This window comes from Daktulosphaira vitifoliae, unplaced genomic scaffold (genome assembly GCF_025091365.1).
Source record: "Daktulosphaira vitifoliae isolate Bord-2020 unplaced genomic scaffold, ASM2509136v1 Scaffold_3, whole genome shotgun sequence".
Classification (NCBI taxonomy): Eukaryota; Metazoa; Arthropoda; class Insecta; order Hemiptera; family Phylloxeridae; genus Daktulosphaira; species Daktulosphaira vitifoliae.
In genome coordinates this window covers 9,933,684-9,955,588 of record NW_026099574.1, presented here as the reverse complement: position 1 = coordinate 9,955,588, position 21,905 = coordinate 9,933,684, and the positions used below count along the sequence as shown (strand labels likewise).

At 22.8% G+C, this 21,905-nt stretch overlaps 3 protein-coding genes and 2 non-coding genes across 5 annotated transcripts; 2 read left to right on the top strand and 3 right to left on the bottom strand.

Moving 5' to 3' along the window:
- Positions 1-1,219: 1,219 nt before the first annotated feature.
- Positions 1,220-13,681, bottom strand: LOC126900304 (E3 ubiquitin-protein ligase Bre1). Its single transcript, XM_050675928.1, has 17 exons — positions 13,542-13,681; positions 11,665-11,855; positions 11,416-11,602; positions 11,161-11,349; positions 10,964-11,085; positions 10,317-10,553; positions 9,437-9,562; positions 9,179-9,352; positions 7,520-7,777; positions 6,660-6,839; positions 6,381-6,595; positions 6,159-6,312; positions 2,994-3,107; positions 2,740-2,931; positions 2,143-2,335; positions 1,973-2,067; positions 1,220-1,706 (listed from the first exon to the last, which is right to left on the bottom strand). Exons 2-17 carry the CDS (start codon positions 11,809-11,811, stop codon positions 1,425-1,427), a joined length of 2,865 nt encoding a protein of 954 aa, XP_050531885.1. The 5' UTR covers positions 11,812-11,855; positions 13,542-13,681; the 3' UTR covers positions 1,220-1,424.
- A 68-nt stretch (positions 13,682-13,749) lies between these two features.
- LOC126900305 (guanine nucleotide-binding protein subunit alpha homolog) lies at positions 13,750-17,969 on the top strand. The gene is made up of 6 exons (XM_050675929.1): positions 13,750-13,917; positions 14,108-14,442; positions 14,499-14,758; positions 14,844-15,061; positions 16,008-16,174; positions 17,349-17,969. The coding sequence occupies exons 2-6, from the start codon at positions 14,172-14,174 to the stop codon at positions 17,537-17,539; spliced, it is 1,107 nt and encodes a 368-aa protein (XP_050531886.1). The 5' UTR covers positions 13,750-13,917; positions 14,108-14,171; the 3' UTR covers positions 17,540-17,969.
- A 495-nt stretch (positions 17,970-18,464) lies between these two features.
- Positions 18,465-20,434, bottom strand: LOC126900306 (josephin-like protein). The gene is made up of 5 exons (XM_050675930.1): positions 20,181-20,434; positions 19,989-20,049; positions 19,681-19,898; positions 19,180-19,360; positions 18,465-19,086 (listed from the first exon to the last, which is right to left on the bottom strand). The coding sequence occupies exons 2-5, from the start codon at positions 20,025-20,027 to the stop codon at positions 18,976-18,978; spliced, it is 549 nt and encodes a 182-aa protein (XP_050531887.1). The 5' UTR covers positions 20,028-20,049; positions 20,181-20,434; the 3' UTR covers positions 18,465-18,975.
- Positions 20,435-20,560: 126 nt separating this feature from the next.
- Positions 20,561-20,679, top strand: LOC126903413 (5S ribosomal RNA). The gene has a single exon (XR_007703508.1). It is a non-coding gene; the product is annotated as a 5S ribosomal RNA (ribosomal RNA).
- A 469-nt stretch (positions 20,680-21,148) lies between these two features.
- Positions 21,149-21,267, bottom strand: LOC126903378 (5S ribosomal RNA). The gene has a single exon (XR_007703476.1). It is a non-coding gene; the product is annotated as a 5S ribosomal RNA (ribosomal RNA).
- Between the last annotated feature and the right edge of the window lie 638 nt (positions 21,268-21,905).

The following is a 21,905-nucleotide window of genomic DNA, read 5'->3' as shown; positions in this document are numbered from 1 at the left end:
TATTGAATGCTATATAAGGACAGCTGATGTGGGAGATCGTGTTAAGTGGAAGTTTAGGATAAGAGTGGCCGACCCCAAGTAGTCGGGATTAAAGCGAGGAAGAAGATAATGAATAAAATAATGAATAAGGAGAGTTAGAGAAATAATTTTAGAATTAGAATATATACAGCAACAACTGGTCGAAATTCAAACTGAAATATAGAATAAAATTATCGAGCCCTCCCAAAAAAATCTATTTGATGATTGTGATGTTTTATTCAGTAAAAGTTTAAATTTTATTTTTGAAAAGAAAAAAAATTGTTTTCAGTTATGACAAAGCAATAAAAAAATATTAACAGCACTTATATATATACCTTTTATTATTATTATTATTATTTAAAATCAAAATACTGAAACTATAATATTATTTTTCAATAAAGAACAATTTCATTCATTCATTATAACCAATATATAGTGAGTCTTGTAAAAAAAAAAAACTTATTACTTCATAATAAAAAGTAATTTGAAAATATTATCGTTATGAGATATAGATGTTTTCTATATATTTTTTAAATTTATTGATATTAATTACTAATTTAGTTGATATAGCATAATCTGATTTTTACAACAATACGGTAACTTTTTCTTGTAAATTATTCTTGAAAATAAAAAAAGATGTGAAAACATTTAAATATTTCATTACATTTATTTTTCGATATCGATATATTGTGTGATATCGGGAACAATTGTTTTTTTCAATATTGCGATATAATATCATTGAAACTGAGTACATTATTGATATCCAAAAATATATCATTGACTAATCCCAATATATATTATAGTTCATCTGTACCCTTTTGCCGACTGTGGGGCATTATGTTTTCTAAATAAATAAATAAATTTGGGTGTCTGAATTTAAATTTGAATTATTTTATATTTCTAATATCCAATCAAGTTCATATTAATAAATAACTAACAATACTATTTATTTATTTAGTTAAATTATATTAAAAAAAATTTCATTAAAATAATACATTTTATATAAATTTGTATTACACACAATATAACAAAGTATTTTACACTTCCAATCTATTTGATTACAAATACAAGGTATTTCAGATATTTACATTAATAATTGTATACAATTATAAAAAAAATCAATATTTTATAGTAATAAAAATTTATTATTAAATAATGTTATAGAATACAAATTATATTATATAGATTATTATATATTACATAAAATTATTTTGAAATAATGCAAGTTACTCAAATTGAGATGGGTAAAAAATTATAATATTTAATTCAAAATAAATTAAACTTCATAGTTGATATAATTGAAGTTTTAATAATACTATTGAATAGAAAATGGCATCAAAAAATGTTTAAAGAGGTAACAGAGAAAAATTTTACTTTTAATTATTTAGTAATAAATTATAAAAGGCCTAGGAACCAAGATAAAGTCTGTGATAATCATTGGCTCCAAATGTTGCATTACATTTTGGACATTTTCTTTGCCTAGTTTCATAACGAGTTCGTAAACAATCCCAGCAAAATACATGAAAACATTTAGTGAGTACCGCATCTTTTCGCTTTACTTTGCATGAAGGACAAGTAAGTGTTTCTTTATATTCTCTAATTTCTTCCATCATAACTTCATCAAGCGTACCAGCTTGTTCAATTTTCTTCATACGCTCAGTTTTTCTTCTTAGTTGAACAATTTCTTCCTATTAAATTATAAAAGAACTCTCTATTGTTTTAAAGCTTATACAGTAAATTAAGTATTAATTATTTATTCAGGGGAAATTTGTAAATTGATATTTTAAAATAATTTATTACAGAAAAGGAATGAAGTCCTAATTTTGATTGAATAACATTAAAAAAAGTACTGTCTAATATGACTTAATTAAACTAAGTACATTTGGTTTAATGACTCAGTTATAATCTCTTGACGTATTAATATAATAATTAAATTTAAATAAAACAAATTTACCTGAAGCCTTTTAGTTTTGTATGCCTCTGCTTCAAGTGCACTTGTTTTTTCTGTTACAACTTGTTGTGCTTCTTTCATTTGTGCATGATATTTATCTGATTGAAATAATTGTAGTTACTGTTTAATTATACTTATACTTTTTAAAGTAGTAATTATATTTAAAAATTTACCTAAATGAAGTTTTAAATCAGCAGCAGATTGAGCACTTTCAATAGCTTTACGCTTATGCATTTCCATTGCTTGTTGTCGAATGGAACATTCTTTTTCTACTGTAGCTAAAGAATTTTGAAGTATTCGTTCTTTTTCTTCTAGTTTACGAACAACTGTATTCGTCATTTCAACTTGATTTGAGAGTGTTTTTATCTGAATATTAGTTATTGTTTCATTATTAACTTTATTTAGTTTAACCATTAATAATAATGTAAGTTTGAAAACACATTTTATAATTTTAAATAAATACATAAATAAGTTTAATATATATTTAACTTATAAATAAATGATTTTTGTCCATAAAAATATGCAAAACTGGATTTTTTTTTTTAAAAGAATAAGTACAAACACAATATTTTTCTATTTAATAATTAATAACTATCTGAGGATTGAAATTAATTATATATTATATTACGTTACATATATATCATTAATTATAACATAATTTTAGTTTTTATTTCCAATCAAAACTGAGTAATAATTTTAGTTTTGAATAATATTATCTTTAGTAAAATAAAAATTTAGGATAATTTAATAAGATATTTTTTTTAACTAACCAATTCTTTAAGTGTGTCAGTTTCTTCACGAGCTAATTTGTGCAACTGATTAGACTTAATTCGTTCAGTCATTAACTTAAAATTTGCATCATCTTTTTCCCGTAATTGTTGAATTAATCGTGAGTTTTGTTCTTGCATATCTTCAAATGCTTGTCCAGTTACTTCCATTTCATTAAGCATAGCTTCTTCTTCCTTTAAAACATTAAATTATTAAATAATAATTATTCGAACATATATGACCATTCTAGTTGTACTTGTTTATGAGTTGCAACTTGTTTTTGAAGTTGAACAATATTATCCTCAAGTTGTTTAATCTTACGTAAAGCATCTTCATCTGCTAGCTTTTTACGTTCTTCTCGTTTACCTTCCTGTATAATTTAAAAAAATACAAAATACTATTAAATTATTTAGAATCATTTTAATTTATTTGAATCAAGTTAGACATCCTTTCCTCAGGGAATGCTAATTAATTAGCACAATGGGTTTGACAAAGGGCTCACAACTCGTCACTGTAAAAATATGATAGTTAATAAACCTAAGCTAAAGTCTCGGGGCAGAGATTTGGATAAAATACAATGGAAACAACTTAGACTACAAGGATTTAGGATTGGTAAATGGAATGTAAGAACTTTATATAAAGCAGAAGCAGTTGATACACTAGCTGATACAATAAATAAGAAATAAGATGGCAAGGTAAAGATTGTATTCCGATAGGTAACATGATGTTATTGTATTACAATGTAACAACTAATAAGAGTGAAAATGGAATGAGTTTTCTCGTACACAGTAGTATAATACCATGGATTAAACAACTTAAGACCATAAATTATCAAATATGTTACATCCAGATCAATATGAATACCAGAAAATGATTGTAATTAGTGCACCAATAATATTCACCAAATATTACGTGATGACAAACCATTGAATTAAATTAATATTGGAAGATTTGAATGGCTTAAGTGGGAAATGAGACTGCTTGTAAGACAAATGAAAAAGATAGTTTACTTGACCAAAGCGATAACAACAGAATAAGATTAATTCATTTTGCAATAAGTAAAAATACGGTATTAAGAAATACAAAATTCTCGAGGAAAATATCCATAATGAAACTTGGTCATTACTGGAATGCAGTTTTAGTAGCAAAATTTATCATGTTTTCATAAAAAATAACAAGACACATAAAAAGACCTTAAAAAATATTATTTAATAATATTTTTAATATTTAAAAATAACGTTAGATACTCTAACTAATAGCATAAAAAAAGGACATTAAACATATACATTAGGGTGACCCTTAGCTACATGAGAGGTTTTTTTTTTTTTAATATTTGTAAGTGCCACCCCCTAAAATTATTCGAATACATGAAAAAATAAATTGTACAAAATTTGGAGACTATTGGTCAACTCTAAGACGTGCCCCAAGGGGGTTAAAAATAACCCCCCAAGGGTGATTTTTTAGTTTTTTTTGTCTATCTCAAAAACTTTAGCTTTTGCGAAAAAGTTTATTTGAACTTTTTTTTAGGTATACAATTTTTCTATAAAAAGTATATTTACAAAAATTTTCGAAAAGTTCTTATTTAGCCCTAAAAAAATAAAAACGTATATATTCTATTCTTACCGTTGAAATTGTTAATTTATAAATCGTTCATTATAAAAACATAAAAAAAAATCATTTAACCGTTGTTTTAAATTTAATTTTCTATACATTTTTAATTCGACATATTTTCTATTATTTACTATTCAAAACCTACAATTTTTTTAATTTTAATTAAAAAAAAACACATCAGAGTAAAATTAATACTTTTTTATAATTAATTTTTTAAAATAATAATTTTTTTTGTTTCAGGGCCAATTTGAATTGTCAATCAATGAGTTAAATATTCGTTCATTATGTATTTTTATTACAAGTTTATAAAGTTTCTGGTTGTATACAAATTTGTAAGTTAACATTATTTTAGCTTCAATGTGAAACTGAGACGGTATTAATTTTACTCTGATTTGTTTTTTTTTTAATTAAAATTAAAAAAATTGTNTATTCGAATACATGAAAAAATAAATTGTACAAAATTTGGAGACTATTGGTCAACTCTAAGACGTGCCCCAAGGGGGTTAAAAATAACCCCCCAAGGGTGATTTTTTAGTTTTTTTTGTCTATCTCAAAAACTTTAGCTTTTGCGAAAAAGTTTATTTGAACTTTTTTTTAGGTATACAATTTTTCTATAAAAAGTATATTTACAAAAATTTTCGAAAAGTTCTTATTTAGCCCTAAAAAAATAAAAACGTATATATTCTATTCTTACCGTTGAAATTGTTAATTTATAAATCGTTCATTATAAAAACATAAAAAAAAATCATTTAACCGTTGTTTTAAATTTAATTTTCTATACATTTTTAATTCGACATTTTTTCTATTATTTACTATTCAAAACCTACAATTTTTTTAATTTTAATTAAAAAAAAAACAAATCAGAGTAAAATTAATACCGTCTCAGTTTCACATTGAAGCTAAAATAATGTTAACTTACAAATTTGTATACAACCAGAAACTTTATAAACTTGTAATAAAAATACATAATGAACGAATATTTAACTCATTGATTGACAATTCAAATTGGCCCTGAAACAAAAAAAATTATTATTTTAAAAAATTAATTATAAAAAAGTATTAATTTTACTCTGATGTGTTTTTTTTTAATTAAAATTAAAAAAATTGTAGGTTTTGAATAGTAAATAATAGAAAATATGTCGAATTAAAAATGTATAGAAAATTAAATTTAAAACAACGGTTAAATGATTTTTTTTTATGTTTTTATAATGAACGATTTATAAATTAACAATTTCAACGGTAAGAATAGAATATATACGTTTTTATTTTTTTAGGGCTAAATAAGAACTTTTCGAAAATTTTTGTAAATATACTTTTTATAGAAAAATTGTATACCTAAAAAAAAGTTCAAATAAACTTTTTCGCAAAAGCTAAAGTTTTTGAGATAGACAAAAAAAACTAAAAAATCACCCTTGGGGGGTTATTTTTAACCCCCTTGGGGCACGTCTTAGAGTTGACCAATAGTCTCCAAATTTTGTACAATTTATTTTTTCATGTATTCGAATAATTTTAGGGGGTGGCACTTTGTAATTTTTAAATTTTATAAATAAGGGACACCCTAATATACATCTATATATGTGGGATTTATTTTTTGTAAAAGTAGTTGTTAAAATAACAACTTTTTATAAATGTTATCTTATCAATTATATTTAAAACAGAAATGTTTGTATATTATCATAAAAATGTGATTAATAAGTCTTGTATTCTTTTTATATAAAATATACTTTTTTGAAAAGCAAAAAATTTTATCTGTTTTAATTACACAAAACATGTGTAATTAAAACAGAAGAAGAAATTAAAATTTAATTACTTGAATTTTTTTGAGAGCTTGTTTTGCTTCTTCTAACTCAGCTCTCAACTTTTTTTCAGTAGCCATCAATTGTACTTTATCTCTTTGATCTTTACTTACTCCTTTATACATATCTAATAATAATTTCATTTCTTTTTGATCATTAACAGCTTTCCTAAAAATAACACAATATTAATAATTATTCATTATAATAAGAAAATGGAACTTAAAAACAAAATATACTTTAGTTGTGTTTTTAAATCTCTAAGGGCTTCACTTTCCCAATTTCTAATAATATCTTTTTGATTAACTGGTTTCTGATCTGGAGTAGTTGTAGGGCCAGTTCCAGGAGTATTTTTATTAGGTGTTTGTTGACCTTCTTTTAATTGTTCTTTTTTTACATTTTTCACATCAACTTTTTCATCATTTTGAGAACTTTCTTCTAAAGATTGTAATCCCTAAAAAATAAAATAATAATAATTGAAAACATAAAATATATTTGTCTTAGTATTAAGCATGTACTTCGAGATCTTCTTCTTTTTTTAGAATAATTTGTGACATTTGAAATTCTTCTTTTAGACTTTCATTTAAATTAACTTCTTCTTCTTTGCATGACTCAATTAATCCCTCTTTTGTATCTTGAACAATACTTGAAATTTGCTGACCAAACTTTAATTTTAAATCTTCCAGTTCTTTTTTTAACTAAAATAAAATGTTAAAATATTAATTATAATTACTTAAAACAATACATTGTTATGTAAATAAAAATTACATTAACATAATCGTCAAATCAATGACAAATGGCAATAGTCAAAATAATAATAATAATAATATATATATATATATACATATGTGGATTAAACAAATAATAACTATTTAAAATACAACTATCTTTTATTTGTTAGACATCAGTAACTCTAGATAACAGAAAAGTAAAATTTTTATATCAGTATATCCTATTTCTATTATATAATATATTAACCTATTATATATATTTTTAATGCTTTTGTAGTCCATTAAATGTCATAGTTATAGCGCTCTACTTAAAGAGAAGGTTTCTTAACAATGGATACTTCAGGACGGGTATATAATCTGTCGCTGGAGAGAAAGATAGCGACTCCAATAATTTAACTGATCTAGCAAACAAAACCACCCATAACTGTGTCTCAAACCTGAGATAGTGCATATCAGGCACGGCCACACCTTCCTTCTCAGTGTAAATAAAATAATAATAATATAAATGATAAGATAATAGAAAAAATGCTCTTATGTAGCAATAAATTTACTTTATTTAATCACAATGTTGTTAAAAAAAAAAGGTTGAGCAACTGCTCACCTAGAAAATATATTATCTTTCTTAACTAAATTTAGATAAGTCTTACTTTTGGAACTTCTGCGTTGGCATCTTTGTATTTTCGTTTATACCTATGCAATTCTCCTTTAAGTTGATTATTGTGATTTTGCAAAGAAGATAATAAATGTCTCATTTCTCGGTTTATTGGACCAGTTTGTTCATTTGCGGCTAAATTTTGTTCAAATTCTATACGCAACATTTCATATTCTTTGCGTAATTGAGCATTAACATCCTCAGAGTTCATTAATTCTGAACGTAACTTCTTTTGGGCAGATAACTCATCACTCTAAAAAATATTATAAGACTTATAAGAATCAAAGTCATGTTTTTATGATTAAATTAGTAATCTTGTAATAACCACAAGAATAAAAAAAATTGAATCTAACACAATACAATAAACAGTTATTTTTAGTTTTGAATAATTTTTTTTCGACTTGATTATAGATTGCATAAGAAAACTATGCTCCGTTATTGATTATATATATAATATTGTATTATATCATTAATTAAAATTAAATCAATATTGGAAGAGTATATAAAAAAACAGTATTTTCAAGATTTTCTTGTATGTTTTTTATTAACAGCAATTTTTTCAATTTATATTTAAGTTAAGTTAAAGTTAATATTTTTTATCTTTATAGAATTTTCTATTTGCCAGTTAAAGTTTTATAACTGTAAGTTGAAAAAAAAAAAAAAACTTTGGCTTTATACTGAAGTTCAATTATTTTTATTACAAATAACATTCTAACTCAACTTAAAAAAAAAAAAAAAAAAAAAAAAAAAAACGGTTTAAATAATTTAAGTCCAAAGTTTTGCTCTCAAGAAATGATTTTAGAAATGTTAAAAAGATTATATTTATAAGCAATGATTTTATAATGTAATTATCGCTTAATTACTAATTATCTCAAAAACTAGAAGTGAATGAAAAAATTTGAAACAAGATTCGGAATTTTCAGTATAATATTTTATAGAAATCATATAAACATAGTAAATAAGAAAATATCTGTTATCCTGTAAAATTAATAAATTATTTTTTATTTTTAGAAAAAGGATTTTCATGGTCCATTAAATAAAATAATTGATTAATTAATCTATCAATTATTTTATAATTATAGTAACTAATTTATGAACTAAAATCTATTTGATTAATAAACATACTATAATTTAATAAAAATTGTAAATTATAATTGAAACTCGAGACTTTTTTAATTAAATTTTTTATTCATCTAAATTAAGTAAAATATATCATGTTAAAAACAGAATATCCATAAACAATAAGATCGATATAATCAGTTATTAAATTAATTGATATAATCAATTTATTTTTATTAAACAATTAATAAATTAAATTGATTAATTGAAAAAATTAAGTGGCTCTATATCTAAATTTTTTATATTTTTTGATAAAGAAAACTTTTTTTAGAATTGTACATTATTATATTTTTGTTATTTAAATAAGCTGCTAGTATTATATAAATAGAAATGTTTACTTTAGAGTTTGAAGATTAAAATTACTTGTAGTAATTAGTTTTTTGTGTTTCTATGAGTAGTTTCAAAATTTATTCAATATGAATAATATGAACAATGAATATAACATAAAAACAACAAAATTAAGCATAGTATAATTTTTTGATATTAATTTGTTTTAAACTAATACAAAAAACAATTAAATAATTTCAAAACATACCTCCATTACTTCCATTTGACGTAAATGTGTATTTTTACTGTTTTGCAATAATCCTGTAGATTCAAGTAGTTGATTTCGCATTAACATAAATTCATTATATAATACAGAGAAATGTGATTGCAAACATTTATATTCTGTTGTTTCAATTATTACATTCTCGGGAAGTTGTCTCAGCTATACATATGTTAATTAATTATCGATTGTTTTTAGAATCTTAAAAATATTAATTAAACTCAAAGTATAACATAAAATACATACATCCATTTTTAACTTTTCAACTTCCATTAAAGTCTCCCTATGTTGTTGATGTAATTTATCTAATTCTTGAAGTCGATTATTATTAAGCTCTCTTAACTCTTCGTTTTCTTTTTGTAATTCTTCAACCTGTCATAAAAGATTACAATAAATATTTACTTATACAATTCATATAAATAACACAAAGATCCCTTTACTTGAGATAAAGATTCTAAAAATCAACAATAAATTCTCTTATTTAAGATTTTACTCAAACTGACTTTATTCAGTAAGAATAAAATAGTTATTACTTATTATGCTGTATAATAACTGCATTTATTAGATATACTATATTTTAACTTAAATATTATTATATTCCAAATATTGGTTTTCTTCTTAAGGTCTTCTAGAAAATGCCTGATTAATTTCAAGTATTTGTAATTTTATTTCATTAGATAATACTAATTAAAACAGATATAGACCTATTTAAAAAGCAATACAATTAAAAAAAATTATCATTTTTTAGTTTATTATGGCATATGTTAAATAAATGTCAATTTTATTAGATAAAATCGTTAGAAGTCTATGCCTATTTTTCACTGCTACATGATGCAAATTTCACTTTATATTAAATATATTACTAATTAATTATATTAAAAAATATCTCATATTAATTAAAAAAAATAAAAAGATGTAAGAATAAAGAGATTAAATTAGAGAAAACATTAAATGATCAATCAATAAAATGAAAAAATTTTAACAAAATGTATAATTTTTTTAAAAAGGTTTCATTTTAAAAAATTATATATTTTTAGTAATTTTTTTAACATTTCTTTTTAAGTAAATATGAGGTGTTATCACAAACATTACAAATATTTATTGTTTAATGATAAAATTATTTTACCTTTTGCAATGATAAATTTGACTGAGTAATTGATGAGTCTTGTTTTTGGGGAATTTTGTCATCAATTTGCATAACTTCCAAATTTTTAAGTTTATCTCTTGCTTCAGCTAAATGCGTTTCTAGTTTATAATTTCTATCTTGAATTTTTTGATATTCATATTGAAGTTCTTCTATTTGATTTCTCATCTCAGCAACTTCAGTTTCTTTACAGTTAACAGTATCTTGTAATCCAGCCAACTAAAGATCAACAATTTATATAATTCCTAAATAAATCAATTTTCTTATTTATGTTTTTTTTTTAAATTTATAAACTATAATTTAGAAATTACGCAGATGAATTTTTAATTCAATTGACCTTCAGAAATCAAATGAATGATTTCCAAACTCAAAATTTAAACTAATAGCGACTAAAAAAATGAGTAATATTTTACTTAAAAGTTGAAGACCAGAAAAAAGGTAATGAAAGGTTATTTTAAAGCAATCACTTTTTTTTATTTTACTTGTCATATAACACTCATTTTTAATAATAATTACAATTTTGAACTTTATTATTTTATGTTTACTAATTTAAAAATTAGTTTTTATTGTATGAATTTTAATTTCATCAAAATAAATTATCTTAGATAAGAAATACATATTATTTTTACTTTCAAAGACATTGTATGATGCCTTTTATGCAATGATGTATTTAAAGATTGTAAGTTTTGATTTTCAGCTTGAAGTTCACTGTTCGCATTTCTTACTACTTCATCCATATTAGGTGCCTCATCTATAATTTTAATTTTTACTATATTTTTTACTTAAATATTTAAATTAAGATATACACACAAATTTTAGATTATACCTCCATCAAATTCTCCTTTTAAGGCTAGAGTTATTTTCTCATTCCTTTGCATTAATCTATCAAAAGCTTGAATAACTTTAGCAACAGCACGAGTTGAGACTTGTACACGATGGGCAAGTTTTTCATCTAATTCTTCTTTATCCCAGGTTGACAATTGAACTAAAAATGATGTGGTAGCTTCACTTTCATCTGTAATTCAAAAAATATCAATATTATTTAAAATCAAATAAAAATTAAGTTATATTAAAAACATACTTCTGCTTTCTATTTCATCTGCTGTTTCAGCATCAAACCTTTGCAACAAAACACGAATGTCTTCATTTAATTGATTCCAATACCTATTTACAACATTTAACACAGAGTCATCTTGAGTTTGACGTTTTTCGAGTTGTTCAATCCTACTTCTTAATTCCATTTCTAATCTATTTCTTTGTTCTAACCTCTAATTAAACATTATGTGGTTATCTACTAAATAAATATCAACTTAGAGAGAAAAAATAATACTTGTGCCAATTTTTTATTTTGATATTGTAGAACTTTCATATCTAAATCCTCCATAGTAGATATTGGTCCAAGTCTAACTGGTTCAAATTGTACTTTTTTTAGAGGTGGTTCTTCAGAACCACTTTCGTCACTATTTCTTTTAGACATATTATTTCTTTGTTATACCCCACAACATAAAATTAATTCATATTCTAAAAAAATTAGTAATTAATCAAAAACCATTATAAAATTTGTTCTTATCAATACATTTTTCACAGTGTTAGGTCAGTACATTATGTCAAGATCAAATAAATATTATACAAGTGTATTTTTTGGTAATACACACACACACACACACACACACATATGCAATAAACGTTTAGTTTTATATACTATATTACAATTAATAACTATATTAAAATAATAACAATTTTTATTATTTTAAATGTTTCACAATTGAGAAATTTTTTATAAAATATTGTAATGTTAACCTTTTTTATAATAATAACTTTTAAATGTACAGTCTATTAGTTCAATAAATTTAAATTAAAAATTAAATGATTAACTTAAAATATGAAATATAATTAACAAAATATATTAGTTATATAATGTATTAAAACTATCATAATTTCAGAAATATTTTTTTTACCATCATTTTACAAATTTTTTAGTATGGTTTAATTACTTATTCGAAAATTTTGCTAATGACGTTGATTATACTTAGTGTATAGTAAAAATATATATTAATAATATTCTTAAGTCTATAAGATGATGGGACTTTGAAAGGCAAATTATTTTTTCTAGACAATGTCTAAATATTTATTTGATTTGCTGTATTATATGTAAAGTCTACAATTCATATAGATACACAATCATAGTTTTCTAATTATGGTAAATGTTACAATTTAACAAGGTAAAATAATAAATATTATAGCAAACATTTTCTATTAAAAATAGATTTACTCAAGAAATGTATAATTGTTATAAGCTATACCTATGAGTTTATCATAAAGTAACTTCTTGGTACATACTTTTATATTAAGTAATTATTTGTATGTATTCTGTTCTTGTGTTCCAACATTTTTTTACACAATGTGATTAGATACATTTTTTTATATTTAGTTATGTAAGAATTTATTTAGGGCAAAAATGAGTCAATAAAATAGTATATACCTATTATTATTTTAATTTTATTCAATTTAATATATATTAATAGTAATATAGTATATATTTAATTTATATCATATAAAAATGATTAAATGTTCTATGTAAAGTATGCATGAACATTTTTAGGATTTTGACATAGATATGATCAGCTATAGTAATTTCAAACATTTATTTAAAAATAATACTTTTTCAGAAAATATTCAATTAAAATAATTTAAATCCAAAAAAATGTTTCTGTTATATCTTACAACATATACTGTCAATCTTACAAGATATGTTTAACATTTTTGTTTTATATTAAATTACTAAAATCAAAATGTGTATGGTACAAAATAATATTTTAAATTCATCATAAATAAAGAACTTTAAAATAAGATAGCATACCATGAAGCACATTTACTGACTTATTGGGTTGAACATTTTATAGATTATAACAAAATGATTCAATTTGAATTATATCAATATATTGTTATCAATTAACTAAAATATTAGGAAGAATATCATTAAAAAAACAGAATGAAACAAATTTTTGTACCAATAGTTTAAAATTTTACTGTTTTACTATTACGTGAAATTGATAATTTTAATTTAACAATAAATAAATTAAATTTTGATAATATATTAGATTTAATTTTTACAAGAATGATTTAACATAATAACAATATACATTATAAATAACAATAAATACTTTTCAACTAAATAACATAAATACAAACATTGTTTTAACGTACCGGCTATATTTTTTATTTGTTCGTTCTTGATGAACAAAAAGAAAATCTGAGGTCGATAATAAAAGAGTTTGTTGATGAGCGCAAACTAATAGAACATAACCGGAGCTTCTTAACTGTTTACACTATGCCGTGATAAATTGATAACTTATAATCTGCCACAAGATGGCGGACATAGGATGTGCCGTGGAAATAATAATATGTTATCTTCTTATCAATACAAACACAATAAAAGAAATTCAAGATCAATCCTCTTAGTACTAAGTAGCATTATTTTAATTCATCTGAAAAATATTATTCCTTTTTATTGACGATAAATTTGTAGAAAGTATAATTTATTCAATGATTAAAAATGTGGAGTGCTTGTTTTTACACTGGCGTAAGTATTTTCAAAATATCGGTAGTTAAAACGTCTATTATATATTTTGTTCCACCCAAATGACTAATATTTTGTTTTGTTTATTTTTACATTTATCTTATGAAAAACAAAATTCACTTATTTAATTAAAATGGAAAATTCATTGTGTATTTACGGTTCTATAAGTTTAATATTAAGTTTTTATTAATAGAGAGTAGTTGAAATTTTATGCTGTATTAGTGTATTTTGTGAAAAAAGATGATACACTTTGAAAAATGGCAAGATGTACAATTGCATGTCCCTGCTGCTTGCGTTTCAAATTCAGTGCTGATGAAATGGAACAACATTACAGAAGTAAAGAAATTGACAAACTCATAGATAAAGATAAACACCTGTTGCGCCGTCAAGTCAAATTACTACTCCTAGGAGCTGGAGAAAGTGGAAAATCAACTTTTCTTAAGCAAATGCGTATTATTCATGGAATAAAATTTGAGCCAGAGCTTGTCATTGAATATCAGCACATTATTTATCAAAATATATTAAGAGGTATGTTATTTTGCGAGAGTAAAAATTAAAATTTAAAAAATATTTTTTTGTTGTAGGTATGAAAGTTTTAGTAGATGCTAGACAAAAACTAGATATACCATGGGAAAATCCTGATAATAATGAACGTGCAGAGTTTGTTTTAAAATTTGACAATCGTACAACATTAGATACTAGATTATTTCTAGCATATGCTCCATCAATGTATTGTTTATGGAAAGATTCAGCTATTAAAAGAGCATTTGAAAGAAGAAGAGAATTTCAATTAAGTGATTCAGTTCAATATTTTCTTGACAATATTGAAAACATTGCAAGAAGTGTAAGTTACTTAAATAGTATATGATTAATTTACAACTCATTCATTAGTATAAGCATTTATTTATCTTACTATAAAATATTTTTAGGACTATTTACCCACAAATAAAGACATATTACATGCCAGAAGAGCTACTAAAGGCATTTATGAATTTACAATTCCGATAAATAACATACCTTTCAGATTTGTTGATGTAGGTGGCCAAAGATCCCAAAGACAGAAGTGGTTTCAATGTTTTGATTCTGTTACTTCAATATTGTTTCTGGTTTCTTCATCAGAATTTGATCAAGTCTTAGTGGAGGATAGGTAAATACATTTTAATAATGATATGTAATTTTATAACCAAAATAAGGGTTGATATATCAAAAAAATTTATCTTAAGGTGATATCAGTGAAAAAATTGATGAAATCTTAAATAATGTCTTGATATCATGACTCTAATTTTAGCCCTATATATTTATAACAGTTTTTATTTATGATATATTATCATTATTAAATAAAAATTGATTAATTGAAACTATACTTAACAAAATACCTAAATAATATATATATATATTATTAGTTTTTAAAGTAAAAACAAAAACTTAACTAGTTTGTATATTGGAAAAATTTAGTTAGATAGTTTTTCATTATAGAAAATAATAAATCAATTACAACTTTTGATTCATTAATTTAGAAGATATTACTATTTTTATATCTAGATGGAAAGAGTAACACATCATAGAATATCCCATAATAAGAATTATGAGACCCGTATCTCACCATTAACCTTCATTTTGAAATTTTAACAAATTAAAATTTTTCTTTAAAAATGCCGGTTATGAATTATTATTAATTAATCATTTTTTAAAATAGATTATTTTTAAAGATGCATAAACATTTTTTTTTGTTCATCAATATTTTAGAAATTAGCAAATAAAGAAAAAATTTTTAGTGAGCAAAAAAAAAAAGCCAGCAAAAAATGATGCCACTACTTGCGATCTGTTCAAAAATTCATAAATAATGCAGGCCTGTTATTTAGTTAAATCTTTTAGATTAAATTTCATTTGTTTAATCATAATTTTTTTTAAGTAAAATTAAAAGTAAAGAAAGTATAGAATGGTCATATTAAATTTAATTGATTATAAAGCCTGATACATGACATCAGTTCACACAATTTAATGAGCACATCATATGATAAACAATTTACATCGAAATTTTGTATTAGTTTAATTAAAATTTAAATTATACCAAGAATAATTTTTTTTTTCAGAAAAACTAATAGACTTGAAGAATCAAAAAATATTTTTGATTCAATTGTAAATAATGTTATATTTCGACGAGTTTCAATAATTCTTTTTATGAATAAAACTGACCTTTTAGCTGACAAGTTAAAAAGAAAAGAAACCAATATCAAAAATTATTTCTCAGACTATACTGGTAAGATATTATTTACTATATATAATTAAATTGTGTTTGAAGTATTTGATTTTTTTTTTCATGCTTACCAAAATTTAATAGAATTATTGTAAGTTATTTTATTATTTGAAATCTTAAAATATCATATGTTATAATCACATTAAATAATGATTTTATAAACAATTTTATACCAGAAATAATGTAAATTGTGTATTTAAGACTCAATTTTTTTTTAATATCTGTTTGAAGTAGTTTTAATTAAAAACATAAAAAATCTTCTACAATTATTTCCCCAAATTAGGATCTGAAATACATTTTTTTATTTTTTCTCTAACCTAAAATGTACAGTCCAACTTTTTTTAATTCAAAAGAACCTATAGCCATCAAAAATAATGAATTACAAATGAGAAATGATATTAAACGAAAAAAAAAATTAGAGAGCTCAACTTTTTAATTTTACTGTAAGATGAAAGTAAAACAAATAACTACATCAAAATTTAATATAATATAAAGGTTATTTTACAGACAATTTTTTTGCAGATAAAATGTTTATATATATTAATTTGATACTATTATTAAATTACTGACAATTTCTACCACTAGAATTGGATACAATATTGTTCATTTTAACACAATCAAATTTGAAAATAATACATTTTGACTTGTTGCACTAAAATATTTATAATTTATATGTATTATAAAATTGTATTTTATATACTTAAATTTATATATGTATAATTTATTTTAGCTTTTATACATGACATTAAATATTTACCAAATTACTGTGATTGATTAATAATATGTCAAATTAGAAGTTTCTTTCATTTTTATTTCCCAAATTTACACTCAAATGTAGTTTATAATTTCAGATATTTAACAAAATTTATGTAAACACATCAATTGGCTATACATTTTAATTAAAATTTTTATTCAATTTAGTTTTTTATTAAAGAGTACCTAAGACTGTGTATTAGTGTAAAATTTTACCATTGAATATTTTAGTATATGCTAATTTTGTTTTAAAGTTATGAAATTGATTTAAAAATTGTCAATAAATTTTTAGTGATGCATGAAAAAGTAAATTTCTTGACATTTTTTTAAAAAATCACCTCTATAGTTAAAACGAAATTTTAATTAATAGCCAACGGAAAAAAAATTTCACTGACGTTCATTACTCTATTCTATTGATTTTTAGGAGATCCTCACAGTTTACCAGATGTGCAGGCATTTTTATTAGATTTCTTTCGTCAAGCTAAGCGTGATCCAAGAAAATCTCTGTTTCATCATTTCACAACTGCTGTAGATACAGAAAACATCAAAGTTGTATTCAATGCTGTTAAAGATACAATTCTTCATAGAAATTTGGAGTCATTAATGCTTCAATAATATTTATTATTCATTAAGCGGGTATTTGTTATGAATTTATCTCATTGAATTTTAAGTAATCAAATTACCTTTAATGTATTTTATAAAGTCATTGCCTTTTATATGTATCTCATTCTTATATTGAAGTCTTCCTCTGCACATGGTAAAACCTTTATATTTCTATAAATTTAATCAAATTTATGTAAGTTTTTGTAATTTTAATATACTAGATTCCATAAATAAAATGACCCAATGAAAGACAAGTGAATTATGCCATTTTCATTATTGTATTACTGTTAATTAAAAATTTTACATTTTTTTATGAAAATAAAGTATAAGTTAATTGTTTGTATAATTTAAATTGCACTTAAGTGTAATAATCCAGTATTTTGCATTTATTTTTAAAATTTAAATATATGCTTAAATTAAGTAAAATATCATTTTTCCTTTTGTACATAAATTGTAATGTCATTTATTATTATACTATTTTGTTAGGTCATTTTTTTATATAATTTAACCATATTGTTGATTATTAAATAATCACGTGGTAACCTATTATTTATTATAAATTATAAATCATTAACTTAAATTTATTTTATGTTAATTATTCCACATTTTGGATAATTTTATGCCATTATGTATAGTTATTATTCTTTATTATAGCTATTTATTACTAACTTAGCTCAAGAAGAGTTACTATTTAAATTTCACAAACTTATTGATTTTAATTTTTTCTCAGTTTATTACTTAACTTGATCATAACTTACAAATAATACAATTACAAAAAAAGAAAAATTAAGAAAATTATTTTTGATATAAACCACAAATATATTGTCGAGTTCATCTTAATTTTTTATCATGTAGATTACATGAACAAAATATAAATGATTTATTTTAATTTTAGATAGTAGGTATTTAAATATTACAATATACAAATATAACATTGTCATAAAAAAATAAATTCTTATATTTTGTGTAAGTGCATAAGATGCACTCAATTTAATGTAACATTTATCATTGCTAGTAAAACAGTGGTAACAAAATAAATAAACATTAAGCAGTAAAATGCTTTTACTCTGAGAACAAATTTTAAATTTGTATAAACTATTTTAACATTCTTATATTTTTCAATGAAATTAATAAAGTAAAAAATATTTTTACTAAAACAATAGTTAATAAAGAATAAAAAATACAAATTGTCATACAAATTGTCATACAAATCATACAATAAATACTTTTTTTTTATATAAATAGCTAACTTTAAAAAAAATCAAGTTAAATTTTTGTCAAATGCATCACCAGAATAATTTGACAGAATGGTTCTAAAAACTACACAGAGATTTCTATTAAGATTATGTACCACAATAAAGCTTTTACATAATTACTAAAATTAATAATACATTTTAAATTTTACTAAAAACAAAAATAAAAAATTTCATATGCCTTTATTTTTAAACTCAATTTTCATCTAAAGAAATCCAATTATTGTTGTCTTTGGATACAACAATAAATAACTGATTATCATTTATATATAGTTGATCTTTGAAGTAATTCAACAAATCGCTCTCCTACAAAAAAAAAAAAAAAAATGACTAATGTTATATTTATAATTATTATGATTTAAATAAGAAATAAATAATTGAGTATGATGTAGTACGTACATTTCCAATTTGCGAAGGATGTGATAACTTTGAATCTAGGTTAAAATATGTACCACCAATATTCTTAATAGATATCCAATGGCGTCTTTTTAAAGGTAGCCACAAAAACCCTAGTCGACATTCACTAGGTATATTCATTACAAAACCAAATATTTGATCTAATTTCAAACTTTTTGGATCCCTATTAATAAAATAATTTTATAAAATATTCAGAAAAATAACTAAAAAAAAATGTTATAATATAGTCATGTGTACAATTCATAGTCATACATGTGTTAATAGTACAAATTTATACATAATTAAATAGCATTATTATGTTTTAAATTTAATTAATAGAAAATAATATTTAGCAATTTGTAAATGTTGAAAACTCTTTTAAATCATTTAAACTAGTACTGAAATAATAAGCACATTAATAATAAACTACAAAATATTTAACCAATATTTATATATAATTTTTAGGATAAAAGAAAAATAAAACATTTTAATAACTGTACTAACTTTCTTTTATCAAACCATATTGCATTATATCCTTTATTTTGTAAAGCAGCAATTATCACATTGACATCATAATTTCCTAGGCCTAAAATAGATCTATGAGGATTTATATAATTGTTAGGTGATAGTGAAAAGCAAATAGCATCTAGTTCCATTTGTTTAAATGCTTCCTTGGACTGGAATAAATTGTTTAATGCATGTAATGCACATAATTCCTTTGACTATTTAAAGGAGTTTCATGAAAATAATAATAATAGGCACTAATTATAAATAACTGAATAACATTCAAGGAAATAAAATATTTTGATTACTTGTTTTTCATGGTAAATTGAAATATCATTAGGTAACATTATTCATTTATAATTTACAACTCTATTTGAAAATGTACAAAATTATTTTAATTTATGTGTATTTGGACAGCGTTGAAAATAAAATAAATTTTTTATCTTTTAACAAACTATCCGCGTTTACTAAATAGATAATTTTTGAATGAGCATACTCACACATTACTATAAGAATTAGTTATTGGACTATTATAAAAAACCTCAATATAGTATTAGGTCCTTAGTCAAAATTTTGTTTATGATAACGAAATATTGACAGCTTTACTCTTTTCTCAATGGTTTTATCATAGGCGGATATATCAGATGTTAACAACTGATACATTGTCACACTTTACCAATGTGTTATAATATAATATTAGTTTCATCAACTATTAACACCCATGATTTAAAAACATTTAGTATTGATTAAAATAAATTATAGTTAATAAGTAACCGTTGGAAGTAATTGAAAATAAATAAAAAATATTAAAATTAAAATAATAGAAGAGTGTTACGTTTTAATGTATCATTTAAATAATAAAATATGTTTAAAACTTATCGCCAACGACCATACCACGTTGAATGCACCAGTTCTCGTCCGATCACTGAAGTTAAGCAACGTCGGGCGTAGTTAGTACTTGGATGGGTGACCGCTTGGGAACACTACGTGCCGTTGGCTTATATTATTTTCCTAATTTTTTTTAAACACCTGATATAATTTTAGTAATATTATTGTATTAAAATATTATTTAATATTAAATATTATTTCAAATAATATTTTATATACTACTAATAATACTGCATAGAAGAATCATTATAATTTATGATAAAATCATTATTTATTCATGCATAAATATTGAGTACGCTAAAAGAAAGTGATAGGATGAAACTTAAAAATATAAGACGGTGTTATAACTATTGTTGACGTCAACCTTGTACACATTTATAAAATTAATACAGGTCTCGAAAGCTTATGCATAATATAAGACGTAATATAAATTTATATATAAGTAATTGAAAAATAATTTTATATTTAAAAATTTCTGAACTTGAAAATAATTTTTTCATTAAGTCAATATAATTTATATAATAATTGAGACATTGAAATACTGTTATGTTTGTAAAAAAAAATTAGGAAATAATATATAAGCCAACGGCACGTAGTGTTCCCAAGCGGTCACCCATCCAAGTACTAACTACGCCCGACGTTGCTTAACTTCAGTGATCGGACGAGAACTGGTGTATTCAACGTGGTATGGTCGTTGGCGATAGGTTTTAAACATATTTTATTATTTAAATGGTACATTAAAACGTAACACTCTTCTATTATTTTAATTTTAATATTTTTTATTTATTTTCAATTACTTCCAACGGTTACTTATTAACTATAATTTATTTTAATCAATACTACATTTTTTTAAATCATGGGTGATAATTGTTAATGAAACTAATATTGATGTATCAATATTAGTGAATCAATCAGATAAATCAAGATGTATACATCTTCATTATTATTATATATTACGAAAGTTATAATAGTAATAAAAAGGAGCTGCGATATTTTTTGCTATTGTACATTGGCACAAAATGAAGGGACTTAGCTCCTCTAAAATTAAAAAAAAACGGTAGCACAGTGGGGTCGCGGCATAGTAGAGACATTGCATAGTAGGGTCCAGTATAGATTTAATCTGACAGTGATTAAAATCACTATCATAAGAAACGCTTCGATGCAAATCTGTAGATAGTGTTTAATTTTAAAAAATTGATGGATAATTGCAAAAGCAACATCAACTTCTATTAAAATAAAATACAAAACCCATAATTATCATACAAAAATAGTATATTTTTCAATATGGTAGCCATTTGCGTATAGAAGATAGATCGTCGGGACAAATTTTTTTTTTT